At 44.9% G+C, this 25,269-nt stretch overlaps 2 protein-coding genes across 2 annotated transcripts in view; both read right to left on the reverse strand.

The window, feature by feature from the left end:
* Positions 1–1,364: 1,364 nt before the first annotated feature.
* On the reverse strand, positions 1,365–13,927 carry rnf217 (ring finger protein 217). Its single transcript, XM_077017849.1, has 6 exons — positions 12,802–13,927; positions 6,045–6,275; positions 5,760–5,924; positions 4,747–4,948; positions 3,795–3,866; positions 1,365–3,476 (listed from the first exon to the last, which is right to left on the reverse strand). The coding sequence occupies exons 1-6, from the start codon at positions 13,609–13,611 to the stop codon at positions 3,397–3,399; spliced, it is 1,560 nt and encodes a 519-aa protein (XP_076873964.1). The 5' UTR covers positions 13,612–13,927; the 3' UTR covers positions 1,365–3,396.
* An 8,307-nt stretch (positions 13,928–22,234) lies between these two features.
* nkain2 (sodium/potassium transporting ATPase interacting 2) overlaps positions 22,235–25,269 on the reverse strand; it is a 99,877-nt gene continuing 96,842 nt past the window's right edge. Inside the window, exon 7 of the mRNA XM_077017850.1 lies at positions 22,235–23,416. Within this exon, the coding sequence (XP_076873965.1) occupies positions 23,407–23,416 (10 nt within the window). The 3' untranslated portion in view covers positions 22,235–23,406. The remainder of the gene's footprint in view (positions 23,417–25,269) is intronic.

Consider the following 25,269-nt stretch of genomic DNA (forward strand, 5'->3'; position numbering starts at 1 on the left):
CAGCCAACAGCAGCCCTGCGTTCACAATCTAACACCTGGTATAGAGCTAAAGATGGTGAGATACGGGCATGACTGGGCTGTAGTGTCTTCACTGCATCCACGTAAGGGTGAGGGTACACAGATGAGAAAATCTATGACTGTAATGTTATTAACGTGTAGGCCTAACCTTTCAATGGGCATTATAAACTTTTTTCTGCAAAAAAAATATAACATTTTCACTACCAAGAGAGATAACTTTCACTACCAAGTTAGATTAAAAAAGTTCAATATATACTATACTAGGCTATGTAGCCTACTATATAATACTAAAAATGGCAAGTAGGCCTACTGTAAAATACATTTACATATTTCATTTGCATTTCCCTGAAGCTCTAATCCAGAGCGACACTTACAAAAATGATACTTTGTCAGATGTTTTTGAGCTGTTCCTGTTGTTATTATTGGATACCTGTCCAGAAACAAGTGAACCAGAATTAAAGCTGAATGCATGATGACTCTGTAAACATTGACCTCTGAAATTCAGATCTATAGGCTTTGAATGTGAATGTATGCATGTCTGAAATAGTGTGCCAGTACAAATCAAATACGCCAGAAAGTTCCCCGGGGAGAGTTTGTCTGCTAAACTCAGAGACTAGCGCTGCTTCCATCATTCTGTCACCGGCGCGGTGGTGGGAACACACAGAAGGCCGCGGCAGCATGTGTCAACAGGACATCCATGTCAGTCAGCTGCGCTGGAGAGCAGTTGGCCCTGGGCCCACACCTCATCTCAGGAAGCATCGCCTTAGCAGCCGGTGCATCTGACAAAGTGCTTAGGCAGGCAGGACATCGATCCCGCTGGAATGTTCATTGTCTGAGACACCCGGCCGGGTGGGACAGGCCCGTGGTGGACAGAAACCTTACTTCTGTGCTGTGTGATCAAACAAGTTAATAGAGACAGATTCATCCATGTAATATAAGCAAAACGCTGCTTTAAACAAACGAATAATAAAAAAGGACAAAACATCAAAGCGTGTTAAAAATAGCAGAGACACTCCCCCTAGTTTGGCCTGAATCGTGGCCATTCATTTCCATAAACTCTCATAAATGTCAGTTCTTCCCAGAAATGACTCGTACAGCTGTTTGACAGTGTAAACACCCTGGACCGGTACCAGGCCAGCTGGGTGGTGTGGTGTCACCTTATCAGTGTGGACCACAGCTGCGGTACCAGCCGCCCGCCTCTCACACCCCGGAACACCCGGTCCAGTGATCACCGTGTGGGATCTTCACACCGGCCTGGCACCCATGCAAATGTTCGGCAATAACGTTTCAATGTCAACGGCGGAGTCTGCAGTCAGCATACGAATAAAACAAGGGAGACCACTGTATCCACATGGCAGTTTCCGTGCCATGTAATGACATTTTATTATCGGGAGTGAGACATTCGGCTACTTATTAGCCCGCGTTCGCAATTAAATAAACTCATCTTGGCATTTCACCTAGGACTATTTAATCCACAGTCTAACACAGTGAATACAGACACGTATGCGCCGTCAGCGATAACGGACTGGCGTGTTTGACTTAAACTGCAGCAGCATATAAGATTTGAACATCGCAAGAATCTGCGTGGATGTACAAACAGCAAACGGGTTACAATGTGCTTTCTTCCTTAAACACATTCATAAAAACATAACTTGTGCCATAGTCTCATACACACATCCCGCTGAAATCCAAATACAGCCTTATCAGCGGGTGTTTGCAAATTTACCGAAGTGTGCAGGCACTCATATGTGGCATGGACAGTTAAGAAAACCTAAAACATACATTTAGAATGACCTCTCTAAAAATAATGTCCAATTCCATTTACAGCTTGTTAAAAGGCACAGAAAGAATGCCCCCCTCCAAAAAACAAAACAAAAATAAAAAAACTCCATAAACAAAAGATACATCAGCATGTCAATAATACATCAGTAATACCACTTCAATCGCACGGTGTCATACAGCAGACTGAGACAGCAGGCCTCAGACAGACGTTGGGCTTCGCCCCGTGACCCGTTTCATTTCGAACGATGTATAGAAGTGTAACGTTATGACCTGACAGACAGACCCCTGCTGCGTGCTGGGGGGGGGGCAAGAGCAACGTGTATGAAAGTCCCAACATGCTCCCTGAGCAAAAAAAAAACATTGACATGAACCCTTCGGGCCGGCTGGGTTCATACACACGATTGTCACCTTCGTGCGTTTACTGGGCGTTCCAACGATTGCCAGGAGTGCCGTCAACCAGTGACGTGCACGTTTTTTGATACAGTGTCTCTAATGGCTTGAGTAGTGTTTCAGATTGACATTTAACATAGACCAATGCACAATATTCACAATATTAATCAAAGAATTCAACATGGGATCTGAGTGTGACGTACAATGCAATGTACAGTAAGAAAGCAGACGGAGCAGTCAAGAGCAGAGAGAGGTGTTGAATACGTTAAACGCAACACACGTGCTAGGGGTTCCGCATATAAAATGCTATGTGCAAATCTTAAATATACTAGAGGTAAAATTGGAAATGACCACCAGATGAGCCCAAAAGCATCACGTGTCCGAATAAATGTGACGTTCTTCAGAACGTGAGGGAGCAAGAGCTCGGTGGTGCGCGGGGCTGCGAGGAGAGGTGGCAGGCACGTTCAGGTCAGAGTGGAGGCGGTGGATGGTGCGGCAGCGGTCTGCCGAGCGGGCGGCCAATGGCGAGTCGCCTCTCGGGCCCGGCGGGGGTGACCAGCCCCGCCCCCCCCGGAGACGCTGCAGCTGCTCCGATCCTCCCCGCAGCTCCACGTGAGCCTCTGGTAATGGCGTGGACTCCAGCGGAGGTTGGCACGGAGTTCTGGTGTATGGTGGTGGTGGTGGTGGTGGTGGAGGAGAACTGGATTCTTACTCCCCCCTCCCTCCAAGCCCTGAGATGTGACACTCCACCCATACGTGTCCTTATAAAAGCATGCTCGTATATACAGACCAGGCTAAAAGACTAAAATGATGGTGCTCAGATGGATTATACTACACGTCTGTCCACTCTGTCTTAGCTGTTTGGCCATGTTTCTCAGCGATCTTGCATTCACGGAACTGTTCTTGTGTTCAGAATAACGATCACTGTGGTCCGCGATCACTCTTTTGTGCTGCACAGAGACTCAGCATGGCACGGGGGGCTGGGGCGTGGCACTGGCGGCTGGGGCGGGGCACCGGGGCGGGGCACCGGATACAGTCGGGGAGGGAAGGGAGCCTGTGCAGACCATGTAGACCTCAGCACATTTAGGCAGCAGTGCAGGTCAGTGAGCTCACTCTCTGATTACTCCTGGCACATGTCCTGTGTTTTCTTTTGTGTGTGTGTGTGTGTGTGTGTGTGAGAGAGAGAAAGAGAGAGAAGGCAAGCTCTCAGCACAGCCAACGTCCTGTCCCATTGGAGTGTTTCTTGTGCTTCTTATAGATGTAGTAGACGGGGAACGCGACCAGACCTGGGCAGAGACCACCAAGATCGCTCGACTCACTGCAAGTGAAACTTTTATTTCTGGAGTACCTTAATGTAGCATTAATGGGAAGCTAGTTTGTTCTTGATGATGCAGCGGTGTCCTTTAACACCAGTGGACACATATACACCACATTTACAAATACTATGATCACACAGTCTCTGACAAATTAAGCAAACCCAAACCCAAACCCAATTAAGGCAAACCCAAATGTCTTTACATATGCAAATATTAATAGAACAGCAAATAGTTACAATTCTGATATAACAGTATAAACGAGCCAAAGACGGAGCAGAAGTGTCTTACCTATGATGAGAGCCAAGGCACCGACCACCACCAACACCACGATGACCACTGGGGCGACCAGCACTTTACTCACTGCAAAACAAACAGTAACACCGTGGGACAAGGGCGAAACACGCAGCACTGTGTCTATAACAAATATGTGCTGGCAAGTTCCTGCTTGCACGTAGGTGTTGCTTCACGTGAAGGTACCGCCTTGTATTACGCTCCAGTGCCATAAACTTAGCGACGCACGCAGCAGGCACACGTCTCCCTTTCTCAAGCCAGTAACACCCCTCCACAGACCAGATACAGTATTCAAACCACCTTTGTCATTTCGGAGAGATTCGTCTTACCTCGCCATAATGGCCGACGCAGCATCAAAGGTGTTTGCTAAAAGGCTTAAGGGCTGCACAATCACCGAGCAGCCCCATCTGCATGACTCAGTCACAGGCCCGGAGCGGAGGACTGCTGTTCTTTTGTTGTGATCAGAGACAAAACCCAAAAGGTGGATTCAGCATTTTGAATCAAGGAGGACTAGCGCGGCATGCTGCGGGCGTCGGAGTAGCGCTGAGTCATTTTATTACAACAGGGTGCCGCCCTAGAGACGCAGACGCTCCCCTCCCCCCCCCGCAAGAGGAGCCTTCCAGCTTTCAAGGATTTCAAACCGCACTAATTTCACAAGCACAAGTCGCCGTGTAACGAAGACATCGGTGTTAAAATGCCTCGAGATGTATCTTGAAATGAAGCTGCTGACTCAAAGCCTTTCGCAGGGCTTGAGGTGGGGCTGAAACACGGAGACCTACCATACACGGAGACCTGCCACACAGAGAGACCTGCCGCACACGCAGACCTACCACACACGCAGACCTGCCACACACGGAGACCTACCACACAGAGAGACCTGCCACACAGAGAGACCTACCACACAGAGAGACCTACCACACACAGAGACCTACCACACACAGAGACCTACCACACACGGAGCCCCGCGCCAGACGCCGCAGGTGTGGCCTGTCCGGCAGGTAGCGGTACTTGCAGCCGAACACGCTCAGGTTGGAGGTGTGATCGCCGAAGAAACGCAGGTGCCGGTACTTCTCGCCACAGCGGTAGCAGAAGTTGGTGTTGCACTGGGTGCAGGTCATGTGATCGCAGCCCTCCGTCCTCTGAATGTGGATCTGCGGGGGGCGACGACAATGGGTGGGCGGGGTCAGGTTTTTTCAGCACTCAGTTCCCACATCCCTTCCTGTCTTTGTTCTTGTAGGGAGCCATAGAGAACGCCATAGGCAATTAAAGAAAAGAAGGAAGAAAAAAACACTGGACAGAGAACCAACTACAATTGGGTAATATCAGCTGTGATTAATAAGAACAGACACTTCCAACTATTTCTGGCTGTCAAACTGGTGAGTCGCAATGGGACAGCTGTTGCTTTCTACAGCCAGTCTGGGACTCCCCCTAATGCGCAAGCGTTATCAGTGTTTACAATGTATTTTTCAAAACAACGTTTCTACAGATGAGAACTGAAAGTTCTCGTACAGGCCAGGGCGAGGTTCTGGCAGATGGCTGCCTGTCCGTGCTGTGACTCAAAAGCTACAGGCATGATTTATGCTGAAAGGATCCTCTGGCATTAAAGCAGTGGAGAGAGCAGGAGTCTGAGAGATCCTTGAGCGTTTAAACCACAACACTGACAGCTGCCTGTGAATTTAGTGAAGGCCTTCTGTGTAGATGCCAGTCCCACCGCTTCCTGGAATGCCACATTTCCACTGATTGTTACGAGAGAGAGAGAGAGAGAGAGAGAGAGAGAGAGAGAGAGAGAGAGAGAGAGAGAGAGAGAGAGAACAAGAGGGAAACAGACAACACCGCGCCCACTTTTCACACTGTCAGCTGTGAACAGCAAACTTCACATGACCTTCCTCTGAAGGTCTGCTTAGCCCCCGAATCCCTGTGGTGTGTTGTGTGTGTGTTGTGTGAGTGTGTTGTGCGCAGCACCTTGCAGCGTGGGCACTTCTGAGCGTTCCTCTGCCCGTGCTCGATGACGCTGGCCCAGTGACGCAGCAGTTTGTCTCCCTTCCGGTACTCCCGGCACTTCAGGCCGTCGTGCCATGGGGCGTGGCACTTGAAGCACCACAGAAACCGGCAGTCGGTGCAGTGTATCTGGAGCAGGGAGGGATACCGCGTGTCGGGGGCAGAAACACCGACGGACAAACGCACAATTCGAAAAACAAGCTCAGGATTGGTCGGGCGGATCGCTACGGCGGCTCTGATTGGCCGTACCTTGTACTTGTGCTCGGCCTTGCCGGGCGCCTGCAGGCCCCGCCCCTTCAGTGAGGTGAACAGGCTGCACTGCGGGCAGGGCTTGGTGCTGGAGTCCAGACGGCTCACTTCCAGGAAGTATTTGTACTTGGTCACCTCCTCGGCAGTCAGGTGGGCCACCACCACGTTCTCCTCCAGATAGCCACTACACTCTGTGATGGGGCACGCAATGTCCACCTGCCCCACAAGGACCTGGGCACGGGGTGCAAATGATCCAATGGGGTAACAAAGAAAAGACATCAGACCACCAATGTGGCTACTGTAACTCTAATTCTCAGCTGAGTCGACAAAGATTCAATGCATTCAGAGTCGGCTGCCTTAAAACCTCATAGAGGGAAACAGAGATGCTTATGGCAGCTGCTTACTGGCCTTGGGAAATTGATTATCAATCACTATCACAGTAAAGGAAAAAGCAAGAAGGAAATAGAGAAAACAAAAGCAAAAGAACAAAAGGAAAATCAGCGAAAGTGGATTACCAATCCAGCTGGCCTCTCGGCTATGCCTGAGGGGGCGTGAAGTCAAAGAGCGATGCTTTTCTTTAAAAAGAAACACGTGGGATTGAGGTGATTTGTGGCTACGGTATGCAGGACTTCCCCCGAGATGCTTGTTCTCACTAAGCTTAACAGCTGAATAAAATGTAACGTAAAGATACACGGCTCAATGCAACGTGACCTTTTCCGAGTGATCGGCAAGCACCTCTGGGACCGCTTTACCATCTGTGCCATTTGTACCATGTGTACCATTTGTAAACTAGCGAAACTGACTTTGGCTCCCCATCAAAGGCAGGAGGCCTCAATGAATCATGGCAGCTTGAATCAAAATAATACTTCATTACTCCAAAGACTGCCACATAACAAGACCCGTCTTGTATAGCCTGACATGATTATGTATCACGGTATTCAGTACGACGCTGAAGTGTTTTTGCACGTCTGCCGAGTCTCTTCCCTCGGTCCCTCGGGAGGGGAAAGAGTCCCCGTTTTCTGCAGGTAAAGTTTGCGGCCGGAGCTCAGAGGTCACTCTGATCATGTAAGGTTGGCCAGATGAGGAGTCAAGCACTTTCTCGGGGACCCTGATGAGATCTGACATCCCAGTTAGAGATTTCTCAGGCGTTTGCGCCTCTGTTCGGCGGTGGGGAAGTAATGCCTCCCCAGGGCTACTCTTGGCTGGCCCTTTCTCACCTGTCATCTTGTTATTCTTGTGCCAAGCTGATAGCTAGCACAACAGAAGAGTGTGAAACACCCTCTCCGTTCCCTGGGAAGTGGGGGTGGGGGGGGGGGGGGGGGGGGGTGGATGTGGAAGCAGCACTGTGTCACCGCGGATCTGTGCAGGAAACTCCAGTGTTGCTACCTTTGCGTTACGTGTTGCACGCTATTACAGATGCTCTCGGGTTAGCATTAACCCGCGTGGCTAACATGAACTACATGCAAGGACTGTTCTCCTTCCTGCTGGAGTGAAATGTTGTTTATAAGACCTGTTTAAGAGGAGAATTAAATGAGAATGGGAGAATATAACTAAATAACATGAACTATAAATACATAACCTAAGCTACCAGACATGGAAAGTGACACAGATCATTAATATTTTCATGGTAACCATTACGCCATATTTCCATTGTGTCGAGCACCCCCTCCTTGCTGCTGCAGTTCCCACGGCAACCCCTCGTCTTCCATTTTTGCTTCCTGGTTTTCTTTACGTGTGTTTTTATTTTGGTTCTCCTTGTGTCTGCTTTCGTGTCCCATTTCATTCCCCCATTTCCTCATTGTACTTACATCCCATGTGTTCAGTTAACCTTTGTTGATCATTGCATGTAGTCCTTGTTGTTTATTTGCCCGTTCCTGCGTTAAGCAGTTAAGTATTCTATTGTCTTCCTGGTTGTGTTGCTCATGTATTGTATTAGTGTTCAGTCTTTTAGCTACACTAAGATTCTGTTCAGTCCTGTCTTGTTCTTTGCTTTGTTTTTGTCTGGTCACTTCATGGCTTGTCCATCCATTCATCTATTATCTGTACCACTTAATCCCTCCAGTTAGGTTCAAGGGGGTGTTGGTGTCTGTGTTTGACGTTTTCCTAATTGTAGTTGTCTTTTAGGTTTTTTGGAATAAAGCTCTTTGCGTCCAGCCTCAACCCTAGTCAGCCAGGTCACAGATACCAACATCCTTAAACAAACACTAGCCAACTTCGATGATGGCAACAGCACAACAATATTTCAATGGAATGGAATCGTCAGCTTAAACAAGTCTGGATTACACCACATAAACATTCCTCATACGTAAGCTGCTGTTTCGGTACGCTCTTCCTTTGGCTACAATGATGTCAAACTCCTGGAATGAGATTCATGATGACATGTAGCAAAATATGCGAATTGGAAACAAAAGCCATTTCACCCTCTGGAATCCCAACCATGGCTTCTAATTAAAGCCAGAAGGGTTTAGCTGAGGTTTAAAGAGGACGGCTTCATGCCCTGACAAACTCTTTCACCTTTAAGTATAGAACATATCCTCCATTTACATAAACATTTTACAGGCCATGATCCAAGACTCGGGGCCCAGTGCCCAAGGTGGTGATTTTACAAGTGTTGGGACTGGTTCTGCTGCCGGGCCGAGCTCTTCTCGACTTCTCGAGTTGCGGGCCATCCGCTCGCCCGACGGATGCCGCATGACACTCGGCGATCAAGGCTGCCATCACTTCCACATCATCGCTTTCCCTCGAGCGGGTCGGCCCGTGGTGCGCGCTGTGCTTTGAGGGGCTCGGGGACTGTTATTTCTTGACATTTTCGGTGAGCAAAACAGACAAGCATCAAACCATAAACAAAAACAAACAACTAAAAGAAAAAGAGGGCAGAGGAATATTATATTATCCTACTGTTTAAAGTATATCGGTATTCTGCATGCACAAACTCCGAGGGGCAACACTGTAATATTTTATTACAGATTTGTAATAAGATTTATAATATTTTATTACAGATTTGACAGACTGGTAGATTTAACAGTGAGCATTAAATACCACCAAAATGGACCAGTGATTTCACAGTTCACAAGCACTCCACTATTCATTCGAATAGAAGTCAAGTTCAATTAATGACCATGCCTGCAGATTAGCTTCGTCTTGCACGGCTCTCTACACCACTGCCGCTCGCACGGCTCGCACTGCGGACTTTGCTCACTCTGTCCGCACTCCGCACGCACACAACACATATATGTTTAAGAAACCAGTGGAACCAGTTTATGAGGGTCACGGACACTTGATCTGGTGTGACGTGTCAGTAAACCAGCATTGAAACACTGCACACAACAACCAAAGAACATTTTTTTAGCAATAATCTTTCATATACGCTAGATAATATTACTTATAAATATGCATATCAAATTGCGCGTAGTATTTTGAGTTGTCTTTTTCTCTTGCAGTCTCCTGCCTCTTATGTTTGATGCCTCTCTCCCAAAGGACTTTGTTGCTTATGTTAAATTCTCCACTGTAAACATCTTTAGGTAAATGTACAACATAGTAATAAAAATAAGCAATTATTTTAGAACTATTACCGACCATCACTGGACACTTAGATTCTTCTATAGTGTTGGCGCATTTTATTACTGTGGAGTTCTTGTATACGGAAACCCATCTTTTGTCATTTCCACAATAAGTCAACTAACCTCCATCCCTTTATTACTGGACAGTTTGTCATTACATGACCTTCTGGCTGGATATTATCTGGGTGGAGCAGCCTCAGTACATCATTAACACCGAGTTGGTACTGGCTTGACTGGCTTTATCGAGCACAGCAGTGTTCTTGACATTTTTACACTTCTAGAGTGGCCAGTCCCTCAAAATGTCCAGCCAACAGCTGTCCGGTGGTCAGTAACTGAACACCAAAGATCTCGTTAACAACAGCTGTCCTGTGGTCAGTAACCGAACAGTGAAGCATTGTTTAACCAAACAGTTGATGTAATTACCTGTCTGTTTTGCTGTCACACATGATCTCCAGGTAAAGGCATAGTGAAAAAATATCTAGGCTATTGTATCCAGACATTGAGGGCTATGATTTGAATACCTATACTGAATGACATCAATTAACCAATGGTTAACAAATCCAAAACTGTATTTCCATTTGTGATGAGTTGAATACTCTAGTCTAGAGCCAATTTAAGACATTCTAATGCAAACTATCCCTGGAGGGAGATCACCTAGTTATAATATATGTTGAGTTTTAAATTCCATATATAGTAACTCATTACCCATAAAGGTTGCTTTACGATCAACACACTACAAAATGTTTTCACACCCATTCAAAACAACAGTGATATAGATTGTAGACTTTAGACTGTAGCTACAAACCAATAAGGTGTTTCTAATAAACTTTGCAATCATTTTGGGAGTCTATAATCTGAGCCTATAATAACTTTGGGAGTCTATAATCTGAGTCAGTAATCATTTTGGGGGTCTATAATCTGAGGAGGTAATGGGTCCATGGACGTATTACTCCGCCACAGGTTTGCATGTTCTGTCTGTTTGAAAGCTGACATCATCAAAGCTGCCATGGAGTGGTAAACAAAACATGACATTTTTACAGGAGTCTTGTGATTCCAAAACAAGGTCTCTGCTACTGCTACGTTTGAGTTCACCAGTGTGTCATCCGTACACAGAAAAAAGAAACTGTTAACCAATAATACATTAATAATTAAAAGATTACTGTAGCTTTAAGACTTTTTACACATGTGACTTGGGCTGCTTTTTGTTACAGCCTCAAAACAGTCTTGACTAAGCGTGTTTTAAAATATAGAGATGTCATTTTGTCCGGGTGCTGATTTAAGACATTTTGACACTAAGTGCCTGACATTTCCAGTGTTCCATCCATTTTCCACGCAGACCACGATGGGCAGAGTTCGTTTCTCTCGAAGTTCTAAATTAGCCACTTAAATTGGTCTTTTGTGCTACAGACACTTCCTGCTCCTGTCTGTCTCCAGTCATAGTACAACGTTAACACGTCTGCCCTTCCTTCCTCGTCCCTTTAATCAAGTCAGACACCATCTTCATCAGCATCTCATCAGTCCACATTCATGTCGGAGGTCTAACAGACATTCAGCTAAGCGTCTGGGGCTTTTTCGTCAGGCCGGAGGGAGCCGTACCTGATCAGACTTAAGAGAACAGGAGTAAAAGGCATCTAAATAGTTTGGTCCTTACAGAAACCTTCCTCAAATCTTTAAACAAAGAGAGCTGATGGAGTACTGATCAACCATGTCTGTCTTATATAAACTCTGAGGCAAAGACCTGAACTCACCAAGTACTGATTAAGTACTGATTGTATAAGATTTATTAAGATTATATAAACTGAGCGGGTGATCCTATATTACATATGCATGTACGAATGTAACAGAAAGCCCAAGATGATGATGATGATGATGATGTGAATGGAATCAAGCGTAGTCACATGGAGGTGAACTGTGCAGCACCTCTGACCTCCTGGAGCATGAAATATATGATTCTACTTTAATGTCGGGACATAAGAGCACCTACATGCATATCACGACCTCATTCGGCCACATGAAGCATTAACTGGAGAGAAACACAGAAAGCACTACAGCAAACGTATCTTACTGGGATAAGGTCCAGAACAATAAAGCCCTCGATCTTCAGGACAAAAGACATGGATATTATTATCACATCAGCCTCTCAGCCTCTCCCTGACCCCCCCACCAAAACAAAAACAAAAAAAAAACATCATTCATACAGGTAAAAATCAGGTTTGGGAGACCAGCAACAGGCAGGTTACTGTTACTCAATTATAACAACAACATCCCTCTAGAAGGGCAACTGGTTTCTATGCGGCCTGCAGACTGCACGCAGAACCCTTCCACTGAACAGCAGAGTAACGTAATTAAGGGCCAGAGAGGCCAACCTCAGTGATTAAGCAATCAATTACAGTAGAGCACAACTTCCAGCCTCCACGCCTATCCCTGCCTACACGCACCAGCCATCCTGCCCGTGGTGAACAGAAAAGATCTGCCTTATCAGAGAATGAATTTCATTAAAGCTTTCATTAGGCTTGCAAAATGCATCATAACTGAAAAAAATAAATAAAAAGGGATCTTGCTATTCCGATTCATACGTCAGCCTATCAGTTGTTGCTGAAATTGATTTTGACCAGGTTAAAAAAAAGATGCACTGCATAGCATTTTGTGGTTTTTTAAATAAAGGAAGTGAATAAAATGAATGAAGGAAGTGAATAAAATGATGTGCCTTGCTATACTCGCAAAGGGGTGAGACACCATATTAGTAGTATTTCTCCAGAACTCTTTGTAATGGAGGTGAGTAACAGAGGCCAGGAAATGCGTCTGATAGTGGATGTCTGAGGGTAGAGTTCCCCTTAAAACACAATAGAGAGACAGAGCCTCCGAGATTAAACGAGAGATAAGAGGAAAGACGGAGAAAGAGAATGTCTCGCCTCATTTAGAACTGACCTATGACATATAGACGAAATGAAGCATTTTCCAGATAAGTACTGAGTAAATTTAGCATGGAAGTGATAATGTAAATGGATGTGCTCTTGATTACATCAGTATGTGGCCAATTAGTATCAAACAACAAAACAAAAGGTCAGTCGACCTATAGGCCTGTCAAATATGCTCATTTAAATGATTAAAATACACTTAAAAGAAAGTTTCTCAGCTTTCTTCATGGAAGTATGAGAAACAAATAAGTGTTTCTGTCAAGAACGGAGTGGTGGTACCTGAGAAGCGATGTAGGTCTTCAGACATTCTTCACACACCGCCTTTTTGCAGCAGTGCAGAGGTTTGATGGGTCGGTCATCAAAACAGACCCGACAGGTCAACACCACAGACAGACTGTAGTCTGAGTTATGGACGTGGTTCAACACTGTGGAGTCCACGAGGTCTGCCAGCGTGTACGCGTCTGGGTAGAGCTCAGCTTCTGGGTTCAGTGGTTCGGTTGGGGATGGAGGAGAAACATCTGGCGGTGATGGGACTCCATCCTCCAATGTTCCTACGTTTTCAGAAGGTTTCTTGGAGTCGTCGTTGGCGATGCAGTAGACGGTGCAGTATACATGTTCTTCCGACAAGCTTTCATCTTCTATATTACTCTCAACGTGTTCCTCAGAGTCTGAGAGTTCAAGATCTTCCAAGTCCAGCGAGGGGAAGAAGTCTGGGAGCTTTGAGCCACTTTCTTGATTAGATCCCTGTTGTGTCCTGCCGTGGTCCAAGTTTTGCAAAATCTTTTCCACTTTATCACAGTCTTTGAGATGTTCTCCGATGCTGTCATTCACTACAGAGGGTTTCGACGTTGCGAAATTTCTCCTTAAGATGTCCACCGCCGACGTTCTTCTGACAGGTTCTTTCTCGGTACTTTCTTTAGCGCCTCTCCGTTCATGTTTGGGTTTGATAAAGTCCAAACCATCACCGGTCGGCACCTTAGTCTCGCCGCCGGACACCTGAGAGAAACGACCGGCGGACTCTCCGTCGTAAGTGATATAACTGGGCATGTCGCTCGACGAGACCCTCACGTCTTCATCTTCATCCTCCATTCCCAACTATCAGTCAAGTCACCATTTGTCAACAGTGCCGTTTCAAACTCACAAACGAGACTGAAAGTACCATATAGCTACTGCTTCCGGGTCCTCTTAAGGTAGAGAAATAAATCCCTGTTGTAGACTACTCCTTACTTTAGCCCGAGCGCCTCTCAACAAAATAAACGACCGAATACGGTTTCTAATTGAACGTAAACGAGACACACGGCCGCCCCGGTCCCCCGAAACCCAGAAGGGTCCATGTTACTTTAGAGCCTCGACGATAAACAACATCAAGAGAGTTGAGTCAGTCAGACGACATGCTCCCTTTCGTTTGGACCCAGGCCACGTACCGTATATCAGCTATAAAGAGCGCAGTTATAATCACCGTCCTTCTCACAAAACGCAGCATAATTAAAGAAACTGACGTTGTGACTGGTGGTGTGATTTTTATGATTTGTAAGTTTTGATTATTAGTATACTGTAACTCGAATTACACCGCCTTTATTGTAGTAAACATACACGGAACTTCATCCTATATAATATATTCCGGTAATGCATTCACATAACCTGTATATTACGGTTAATGAACGTGCAACATTATTTTTACGTGTGTGTGTGTGTGTGTGTGTGTGTGTGTGTGTGTGTGTGTGTGTGTGTGTGTGTACATACACTATATTACCAAAAGTATTTGCTCACCCATCCAAATTATCGGAGGAGTTCCAACCACTTCCATGGCCACTTAAATCACTTAAAATTAAGCACCTAGGCAAACATTTGTGAAATAATTGGTCGCTCAAAGGAGCTCAGTGAATTCCAGCGTGGAATTGGATGCCACCTGTGCAACAAATCCAGTCATGAAATATCCTCACTCCTAATATTCCACAGTCAACTGTTAGCTGTATTATAAGAGAATGGAAGTGTTTGGGAACGACAGCAACTCAGCCACAAAGTGGTAGGACACGTAAACTGACAGAGTTGGGTCAGTGGATACTGAAGCGCATAGTGCGAAGAGGTGGACAACTTTCTGCACAGTCAATCATTACAAACATCCAAACTTCATGTGGCCTTCAGATTAGCTCAAGAACAGTGCACAGAGAGCTTCATGGTATGGATTTCCGTGGTCGAGCAGCTGCATGCAAGCCATACATCACCAAGTGCAATGCAAAGCGTCAGATGCAGTGGTGTAAAGCACGCCGCCACTGGACTTTAGAGCGGTGGAGGCACGTTCTCTGGAGTGACGAATCGTGCTTCTTCAGCATACAAAGACATTTTGTACAATTCCATTCTCCCAATGTTGTGGGAACAGTTTGGAGCTGGCCCCTTCCTCTTCCAACATGACTGTGCACCAGTGCACAAAGCAAGGTCCATAAAGACATGGATGGCAGAGTCTGGTGTGGATGAACTTGACTGGCCTGCACAGAGTCCTGACCTCAACCTGAAAGAACACCTTTGGGATGAATTAGAGCGGAGACTGAGAGCCAGGCCTTCTCATCCAACATCAGTATGTGACCTGACAAATGCACTTCTGGAAGAATGGCCAAACATCCCCACAAACACACTCATAAACCTTGTAACCTTGTGGACAGCATTCCCAGAAGAGCTGAAGCTGTTCTAGCTGCAAAGGGTGGACCCATGTCATAAACTCATAGTTGAATACCTTTGGATATACACTGCTCAAAAAAATAAAGGGAACACTTGAACAACACAATGTAACTCCAAGTCATCCACACTTCGTGTTCAGATAGGAAGCAACACTGATTGTGAATCAATTTCACCTGCTCTTCTGCAAATGGAACAGTATATATATATATACACCCCCCTCACATTTCTGCAGATATTTACGCATATCTTTTCATGGGACAACACTGAAAAAATGACTGTGTGCAGTCTGTGTGCAGTTTATATAACTCAAAATAACTCAATATACAGTCATTAATGTCTAAACCACCGGCAACAAAAGTGAATACACCCCTTAGTGAAAGTTCTTGAAGTGTCAATATTTTGTGTCACCATCATTATTTTTCCAGAACTGCCTTAATTCTCCTGGGCATGAACTTTACCAGAGCTTCACTGGTTGCCACTTGGAATGCTTTTCCACTCCTCCATGACGACATCATGGAGCTGGTGGATATTCGAGTCTTTGTCCTCCTCCTCCTTTCACTTGAGGTGCCCCAAAGATGTTCTATTGGGTTTAGGTCTGGAGACCTGCTTAGCCAGTTCATCACCTTTACCCTCAGCCTCTTCAATAAAGCAGCGGTCATCTTAGAGGTGTGTTTGGGGTCATTGTCCTGTTGGAACACTGCCCTGCGGCCCAGTTTCCGGAGAAAAGGGATCATACTCTGCTTCTGTGTTTCACAGTACATATTGGGGTTCATGTGTTCCTCAATGAAATGTAACTCCCCAACACCTGCTGCACTCATGCAGTCCCACACCAGGACATCCCCACCACCATCCTGTGTACTTATCACCTGATTGCCACCACACATGCTTGAGACCATCTGAACCAAACAAATTAATCTTGGTCTCTTCAGACCATAGGACATGGTTCCAGTAATCCATGTCCTTTGTTGACATGTGTTCAGCAAACTGTTTGCGGGGTTTCTTGTGTACATACTTCAGAAGGGGCTTCCGTCTGGGGTGACCGCCATGCTGACCAATTTGACGTAGTGTGTGGCGTATGGCCTGAGCACTGACAGGCTGACCACAAACCTCTTCAATCTCTGCAGTAATTATATATAGTATAAATTATATATATACACATACACGCACTCATACACTCATAAATAATAAGTAGATGTTTAAATCACAACATTCAATCCATGGGGCTCTAAAGTTCCAGTTATGTAGATCTGTTGGTTTGCTATGAGTTTCCTAATTTCACTGATGCCATAGCAACAGCTGGCTATGCAAACAGATATGATGTTATTACAATGTCTATTAATATTAAAATGCCTTGCCACTGGAAATGACATCATTAATGGTGATGGTCCGAATGTGTTCAACAAACTGATCAGCAAGTCTTCTTCAACTCGGTGAATGTAATGAGTCAAAAATCTTTCAGTCTTTGGACCTAAGAAACTCCATACTTCATAGAATGTCTCAAATCGCTGCACAGGTGCCCTCTTTATAGTTATTTTGTCTGGACTTGAGGACAAGCGGCTTCTCTAACCCCTCAGAATCCACCCAGCAACTGTCATCATCAGTCACACGGTCAGTAAGGACAGGTTCCCCCTTCACCGTGCATGCCCGTTCTGTCAGTGTTTCACGAATCAGGTGAAATTCCCAACATTACGAGCTGATCCATATTTTCTCTCTGCACTCCAATGTCCAATCACTCTGGTACAGTTTCTGTCCATTGGTCCAGTAACCGTATCCTTTGGTGATCCAGGCAAACTCACCTCCCTTTGGTAGTCTGACACATCCTGTTTAGCATTTCTTATACTCAACATCTTTTTATGATTGAAAACATTCTTCCATGGTTCACTAAGTCATTTAGTAATATCATCAGTGTATCCTTGCTTCTTAACAATGTGGAAAAAGTTTAATCTTTCGCCCCATGGTGGATGATGATGTTGAATTAAACCTGACACCCTGCAGTTTAACGTCACAGTAATTTAGTTTAATCCCAAATAAAATGTATGTTCTAAAGCAACCAAAATCGTGCCGTTGCCCAGTGAACTGCAGGGGTGAGGTGTGTTGAATAATCACTCTGTCCTATATTGCCGACCCCATTTGTAAGAGGAGGCGCCTGGGTCTGTGGTGATATATGTATCAAGGACACAGCGGAGGACATTTAACAGAGAATTATACATCTTTAGGTTGGAACAAATATGTGACAGGCTCACAAATCACATTTCCTGTGATTTCAGAATCCAAGTAAATTTATAGCACTATGCACATAATGCACTAGGCAGTGTGGCTAAAAGCACGTGTTCACGATGAAATTCCCAATTTCTATATTGGATTTAAAATGAAGGGTACACACACTACGTCCACAAGACATATTATGCAAGTATGTCTTACCTAAATGACAGCATGTGAAAGAGCCTGATAGCATTGAAATGGCACGAACAGGACTGTCAGTGTCTGCTTGTTAAATCGAGCTCACGCACTGTCACTGAAGCATGACAGTTGTCTCCCGTGTAGGTGAGACACAAGCTAGTCATTAATTGTGAACTTGCCATCAGTTGCCATCAGCCATGCTCAAACACTCATTTGTAGGAGTGGGATACTGAAATAATGGAGGGGGGGGGGGTCTGCAGTGGTGGAGGTGATGGGGGGAGTGGGGTGGGGTTGTGAAAAAAAAGATAACTCATTAACTCATTGTCGGTGAAAAAAATGTAAGCTCGTTGCCTGTCAGTCATACGAACGTTTAAATGTGTTCCCTTCTACTAAACACGGCTCTCCTTATGCTGTACTTACCACGTCTGTCGTATGAGGCTTCACACTCCCTAATATCACTCGGCAGAGAGGGCAGAACCATCTAGAAGGGTTACTGCAGCAGCCAAAAGTCGAAATGCATTCTAAATCACAAGCCTCTAATGCTTTTGCTGAGATGAAATGATTTTTCGGCCGAGGAAAGCAGTTACTTACTGAAGGCTCGTCTCCGCCGTGCAGCGGATAAAATATTACACATCACATAAACGTTTCGGCTGCATATGGTGTCTATGGCAGGAGGCCCAGGCGGAAAGTGGGAAGAAGTGCAGGCATCATCAGAAAAGAGCCAAAGAAGGTCCCTGACATCAGACAGCCACACTTTTGGGGAAGTCGGAGGCTTATGTTCCCACCAATCATCCTATGAGTGCTTAGAAGTAACACTCAGAAGTACTTTACAGATCCTCTAAAGTTTCTCAGACGCAGCGAGTCATCGTTTCATCTTTCTACATCCAGTCAAAAAAAGAGATTGATGGATCCAGACACTCATTTATCACTCTTGTCACAACATCTCATTAGTTTCCATGTAGTTATTGAGTAATACTAATACTACTTATTGAGTAATAACTTAGGAGCTGAATTATAAGTCTGGTCTTTAAATTGCTCCAGTAGTAATAATAAAACTCTTGATGAAATCTTCTAAAATTGTAAATATGGAATTACTTCTGTGATAACCACATGAATGGGAATGAAATCTGTATGGCAATTCTAAGAAATTCAGGTTTGATTTTTATTGACCAGAGCTATCGATGTCACAGGCAATGCCCCAAAATGTGAGCAAAAGATGATCTCTGCTTTTGCAATTTTGCAAGGTAACAGTTGTAACAGTGCGAGCCTGTGAATCATACCACACAAAATAGGCTATGTTATTAATAACATAATTATTAATAATAAACTGCAGTTAGACAGCCCGAGATACTCCACATAGAATATGACAAACAGCATGCACTTTTAGATTAGGCAAATCTCCTGCGTGCACCTCGCTGTGTAGATGTTATGGTTTAAGTTTGATGACTAAAGACAGTAATGATGTTTGAAATCGATGGACGAAAGTGCACTCTGAAAACGTAAGCAGAACTTCATAAACATTAGAGCTTCTTAGAGATGCAGCCCTTCTAGATGCATTTCCACTAGGACTGCAAAAAAAATCTCTTGTCTGATCGCCTTAGGAGACCTGATTTATGTCTAAGATGGAGCAGGTTTCATGTTTTGTCCAGAGGCGGGACTTTGTTTACTGTTTTGAGTCGTAAAATCCCAGTGGATTGGATTACAATGAATTCTAAATGTAGATAAAGTTGAAACGGGGAAAACATGCTCTCAAATGTGTTGGAGAGCACACCTGCCAACTTAAAAACATTCGAAGTTGCTCATTCACGTAAGTTCTGTTATGAATAACTTAGCTGCCATAGGGAACACCAGGCTGATAAACAGGATGAATATGGGGGGGATTTCATTTGATTTTTCTTGTTCTGTTTGGCAGTGGACCAGGGAGCTGTTCTCTGGCCTGTTTTTAGTCAGATCAATCAGTGCTATGAGCAGCTCAGCTGGTAGCAATATCAGAAAAAAAACACAGAATCAAGAACCTTAGCAATGACCAAAGCTCTGAGATCCGCTCTGAAACTGCAACACTACCAGTTATAACACACCTGGAAGGCACAGAAAAGTAATTAAAATAGCAGAAATGACTAAAATTAACAAACAAAATGTCAACGTCAGTCTGTTTTCTAGGCTTTTCTCTATAGAGTTCCTTTCATTCTTTTCACAGCTTTGGCAAGCACTTGATTTTTCTGACGTAACTCGCACTGTTTGGTCAATATCAGACAAAATTCATTTACGTACTATATTTGTAATAATGCTAATAAAATTCATGATATCTTTTCTCCAGGATAAGAGAACTCCACGTTATGACAGTCAATAAAACAACAGGAACGTGAAGGTACTATAGAACTGTGGGAGCTAATCAGCAGTGCAAAGCAGGAGCAAATAAAACTCTTAGGCTGAGATCTGTAGAAGGTGGTTAAGGTCATTAAGGTCATAGTCTGTTCCTAGTTACCCTAGACATGCATTAGTTTAATGCCCTACCAATTACATTATTACCTACAGCACAACACCTTTGTGCATAAATAATTTTTTTTTACATGTAAATTAATAAAATGACAAGCAGTTTTTTTAACACTGTTTATTAGATGTACAGTCATTCTTGTAAAGTAACAGAAATAGAAAAAAAAAGCGAAGTCTATTCAAAAGTCGAAGTTAGCACTGAACCCAGTCTTTACAGTCTGAACGGTCCCTTAGTGCGGAACATCCCAGCGCAGTAGCCAAAAGCCTGAAGCCTGCCTCAGTTCTCGCCCTCTCCCACCTCTAAAACCCCCGAGCCAGTCCATCATGGGCAGGAGAACGCCCGTGACCTGCCTAGGGTGTGTTAGGGGCTGGATCTGAATACAAACAAGGAATGGCTACAGGGTCCCTGAGGTCTGAACTAGGATCCTCTGCTCTAGGAACTATATATTAACTGCAATAGAGTATCACAGACCTCATCTTCACCACTGAACCGAAACAAAATGAATACACCTTCTTATATATACTATTGCGAAGGCATTCCTCGAAACCTAGATTAAACACAGGACATTCTTCTACACATTTTGTATATTTCACGAAGAAATTTCTGCAGGTTTCAGAAACACTTTTTTATTTACAACTTGGGACAGTAAACAGCAGCTCGTCATGACGGTTTCCGTATGAACCAGAGAGAAGCATCATGCAGGAGGATCGGCCAATCTGTTTCCATCTGGAGAACTCTCCCTGGATCTGAGTCTACATCATTTTAGGACTGTGCATTGTCCGAGAACGCTGTTTCAAATGTTACTGATACAGGGTGAACCTCACACAACACACGACTGGGTTCGGCTAGTAGAGCGAGAACAGGCAGGTTGTGCCTATATTTCGTCCTGCAACAGCGTTAGCACGTTAGAACTAATCAAGCACCATGTCTGAAACAGAGATGTATTTACATAAGTCTCTGAGGAGAAACCAACCAGCACTGTAGGGAGGCATGATAGCACACTGGACCGGTAATAAGTCATCAACTACTGTAAATCACCCTTCAAGTTACACAATGATAACCCTCTATTGCTGTAACACATCATTTCAAAGGCAAAGTCCTAAACACTGTCACAACGCTTACTGCGATCTTTTAAGTACGCTAATTCAGACTAGCAGCTAGCATATTCACACTCAATTTGGAGCATCAGGGGAAAATTCTGCAACCATGAAAGATGACTATGGGGAATTATTAGCCAATAAGGCCTGAAAAGTGGTGATGGTACAACATCTTTATTAATCACCAAAGCCCCATGGATTTGGCAATGCTGTTCATGAGGGTTGTGATAAAATATGCCCAAGTGGATCTATTTACTAACTAGCCTAACTGTCCAGAGAAGGGCAGAATATTATTGACTGGAATGTTAACGGGATGTTGAATCAGGCACTTTCCCCCCCAAGACCCCAAACAGCATGAATTTCCATCCACACATATATCTGCATCCAAACATTTTTACGGACATTTATGAAATTCTGAATTTGTTTATCAAAAGGTAGGTAGGCATTTGCACAGTTGGGTTATTTCATGGTCTGATTTTAGACAGGATATGGATGCTAGATTGATCTTCTTTCTCCCAGTTCAGCATAATAGCATGACCCAAATGAAAAATATTCCACACTTTCATGTATCATACGGCTTAATATAACATGAGAGATCTTGAGATATTTTGGAGAATAGAAAATTCTGTCAAAAAAAAAAAAAACCAATTCTTTGTATTAATTCAGGAGCATGGTTAATTGTAGCTTGCACTGGTCACAGATGCCCATATGCACACTTCTATTAGTGGAGATACCCCCCCCCCCCCCCCACACACACACACACACCCCACCCAAAAAAAAAACTCACGTTGTAAACGATTTTACTGCAGTCAGTAATAGACAAGCAAATGCTGCTAATTTGGTGTTGATGGGGGTGTGGCCACAGTCCTGAAGAACAGACATGGTGGCCTTTATGGTGGCTGACAGGTTCCTATGAAAATGACTACACACAGCATGTTTCAGTCACAGAACAATCTCACATGCACACGCACGCACGCACGCACGCACGCACACACACACACACACACACACACACACACACACACACACACACTTTCACATCACACCACTGAAATGGTGCAGATTTTTGTTGTTTTTTTTTTTTGCCTAGGTTTCCCCTGCTTCTATGTACATTTTAAAAAGAACGGCCCACCTTCACAACATAAAAGTTTAGTCTACTAGAAAAGAGTGAACACTGGCACACATGTTAAAAAAGCTTTGAATAGAAAGAAGGTACATTTGTTTTTCCTTTGTTTTCTTCTTAACAAGACTGAACACTTTCTTAGAAAAAGCACAATATTCACATAAACGTTAGGAGCTTAAGACAGCTGCAGAAAGGACACCTGCTCGCTCTGCCTAGGCTGGGCTGTTTCCTGCTGTCACAGATTAATATGCTACATGACACCTCATGCAAACAAATACAGTCAATCCGAAGACGACTTTCAAGGGCTGAAGTAAGATTTTTGGACCGCTGAAAATTTGAATCGTCCGATGTACCAATTTTCTGATATTGATTTTTCTGATATTGAACTGTTCTTGGCACTTTCAAGACAAATACATCCATAATACACATAAAAAAACAATTTGAGATACAGTAATTTAACATAAGGAATTAACCCATTGATGACTTAGTGCCATGGTATCCCAAAGCCATTGGAATAACCATATGTAAACACACACATATGATTCTTCTTCAACCACTCAGCACTACATCAGGTGACTAAAGCCATAGCCGACTGGGTTTTGAACATTCTTTACGTGAGGAGTATTTCTAGTGAAGTCGGGTTCGGACTACAGTGACACTGTCCAGCACGAGGTAAGTCAGCTCGGCACGAAAAGGCTCTCTTCCTTTTCGTTCCCCTCATGCGGTTATCCATGGCGATCTGCTCTCCGCTTGTACAGTATCACCCTTTTGCTTTGGCTGTCATATGTGGGGAGGGCGCTACCAGAGAGAGGAGCAGAGTGCCTGCAGAGAGCACCTCCACCACCGGGGGGCTCCCTTGTGCCTGCTGGGAGGCAGGACCCAGGCCAGCTTTCCAGCAAGGCCCCAGACAGGAAGCGCCAGGCTGAGACAAAGGAAGTCCACTGGGTCGGTTCCAGCCTTTAAGGTTAAAGTGCCACGTTTCATGTTCCATTGACAGTTCATAAGACACTATCATATTAAGACATTTACGTAAAAAGACAAAATGTTAAAACAGCAGTTCTATATTTGATTGGTTTATAAGGCAGTTATCCTTGTTATTTTGACCTGTGGAGAAAAGACAAGAACAGAAGAAGAAGGGCATTAAAGCTTTTGTTTCCACAAGAGGTGAAGAATTTCAAAGCAAGCTCAAATACTACACAGAGGTGCCGAAGCATTTAGAGTCAGTACAACAAATAAAATAGCACACAGACCAATGCAAAGGGCAAGCACAGACCTCGGCTGAAGAGTCTTATCTGATATTTTTAGCTTTCACCCCTTCTGATATGTAGCGTGGGTTATTTTTCTGCAGTGTGTTTTCTAATTGCAGTTAATCTGTGGTCCTTTCACATTCAGCCTCACTGATTTGCTTGTTTTTTCCCCCCATTCCGCTTAATTTCAGGACTCGTGACCTTTCCTGTTTTCCACAGTTGGGCTCGACTTTTACATCTTTAATGAACAAAATAAAATGCGTAGTCAGATTGTTCTAGAGACTGAAGTGAAATGTGAAGGTGTTAATAAGCGACAAGGTTTTTTGAATTTGAGAGGGAGTTTTTGACATTTGCAACGGCAAGACACCCATGACACGAAAAAAGAAGGATTCTACCAGACGCCTTTGTAAGAAAGATCCAGAAGACTGACTGAAAATTAATGTGGGAATGTGTGCATCTAACACAGGGGTGGCCAACCCGCCAGAGACCTAGAGCCATTTTTTTGTACTGTGTAACGGCAAAGAGCCACATCATGCATTGGCGAGTGTAAGTTGTTGAGCGGGGGGGGGGATGGCGAGTGTAAGCTGTCGAGCGGGTGGGGTTAAATTATTAGCTGTGAAGACAGTCAAATGCGTGTTTTCCACTACGGCGATTTTAAAAGTACTAGCGGCTCGCTAGGCTTGTAAACAAACCGCGCACCACGAAAATGTAGCAGTGTGTCGCCCCGTTAGTGCAGGTGAGCCCGCGGACCGGCTGGGGAGCCGCACGAAACCAGGCAAAGAGCCGCATGCGGCTCGCGAGCCGCGGGTTGGCCACCCCTGATCTAACATAACAAAACACTTCTAATATAATTAGAAATATTAAAGGGATGAGTAATCATAGGTGTATTGCCACATTCCAGATATCGCCTGAAACATCCTCGTCCTGAGGTGAAGATGGAACAGAGAAATCACCCGAAACAGTTGTCATTCTCAGAAGGACTGCATCCTTGTACCTGAAGCTCGATTTGAGGCTCTTGGCAGTACATCTCACCGCATGCTTCTGCCTCCACTTTGGTCTGGTCGTGGGGTCCTCGGCTGTGGTGCCGTTCGGATCGAACCGGACTGAACCGGACTGAATCGGACTGATCTTCACCGCTGCCTGGCTGCTGCCAGCTCACGCACGGTTCGAAATGAGAGCCCGGCATGAGCGGAAGGAGGCGGCCCCTCAGGCACTCTCCGCACCGCAGGCAGGCCCCGCTGAACCTGAAGGTGAGCCATCACGCCCCCACCCCTCTCTAATGCCATATGGACCCGTCCCCTCCTGTCCCGTGTCCCTGGCCGGGCTCCAGGGTGGCGCCAGGCAGGCCTCCTTCAGCCGTGCCCCTTCCCCTAACCCGAAGGAGCCGGCAGGGAACGCCCAGGCCGAGGACGGGCAATCGCCGTCAGTGTCGCTTTTCTGCCAAGCCTGGCGACGGGCACATTCTGAACACCTGCCATGTGTTTCCATATCAGATGGGCTGTGCCACCCATGGCACTGCTATCACAAGGGTGACTGGGTGATGCAATCTGTGGAATCCGCTCAGGCTGTGTTATATTTTCATGAAGCTGGTGCATCCTTCGTCAAGGACAATGAGCTGCCAAAATGTGCATTTTCCACAAAAACAGCTTTCACTGCTACGGACTCATTTCCAGTGATTCCAGCAATCCATCAAAGACATCCCGTGCCTTA

The sequence above is a fragment of the Brachyhypopomus gauderio genome, chromosome 9 (genome assembly GCF_052324685.1).
Source record: "Brachyhypopomus gauderio isolate BG-103 chromosome 9, BGAUD_0.2, whole genome shotgun sequence".
NCBI classification, from domain to species: Eukaryota; Metazoa; Chordata; class Actinopteri; order Gymnotiformes; family Hypopomidae; genus Brachyhypopomus; species Brachyhypopomus gauderio.

What these genes read in the sequence shown, in the direction of transcription:
- rnf217 (XM_077017849.1), bottom strand. Translation starts at nt 13,611, where the DNA reads ATGGAGGATGAAGATGAAGACGTGAGGGTCTCGTCGAGCGACATGCCC. An exon ending in AGACCTACATCGCTTCTCAG is followed by an intron (nt 6,276 to 12,801) that starts GTACCACCACTC and finishes CCCCGTGCCCAG; the next exon opens with GTCCTTGTGGGGCAGGTGGA. An exon ending in TGCCTTGGCTCTCATCATAG is followed by an intron (nt 3,477 to 3,794) that starts GTAAGACACTTC and finishes GTCTCTGCCCAG; the next exon opens with GTCTGGTCGCGTTCCCCGTC.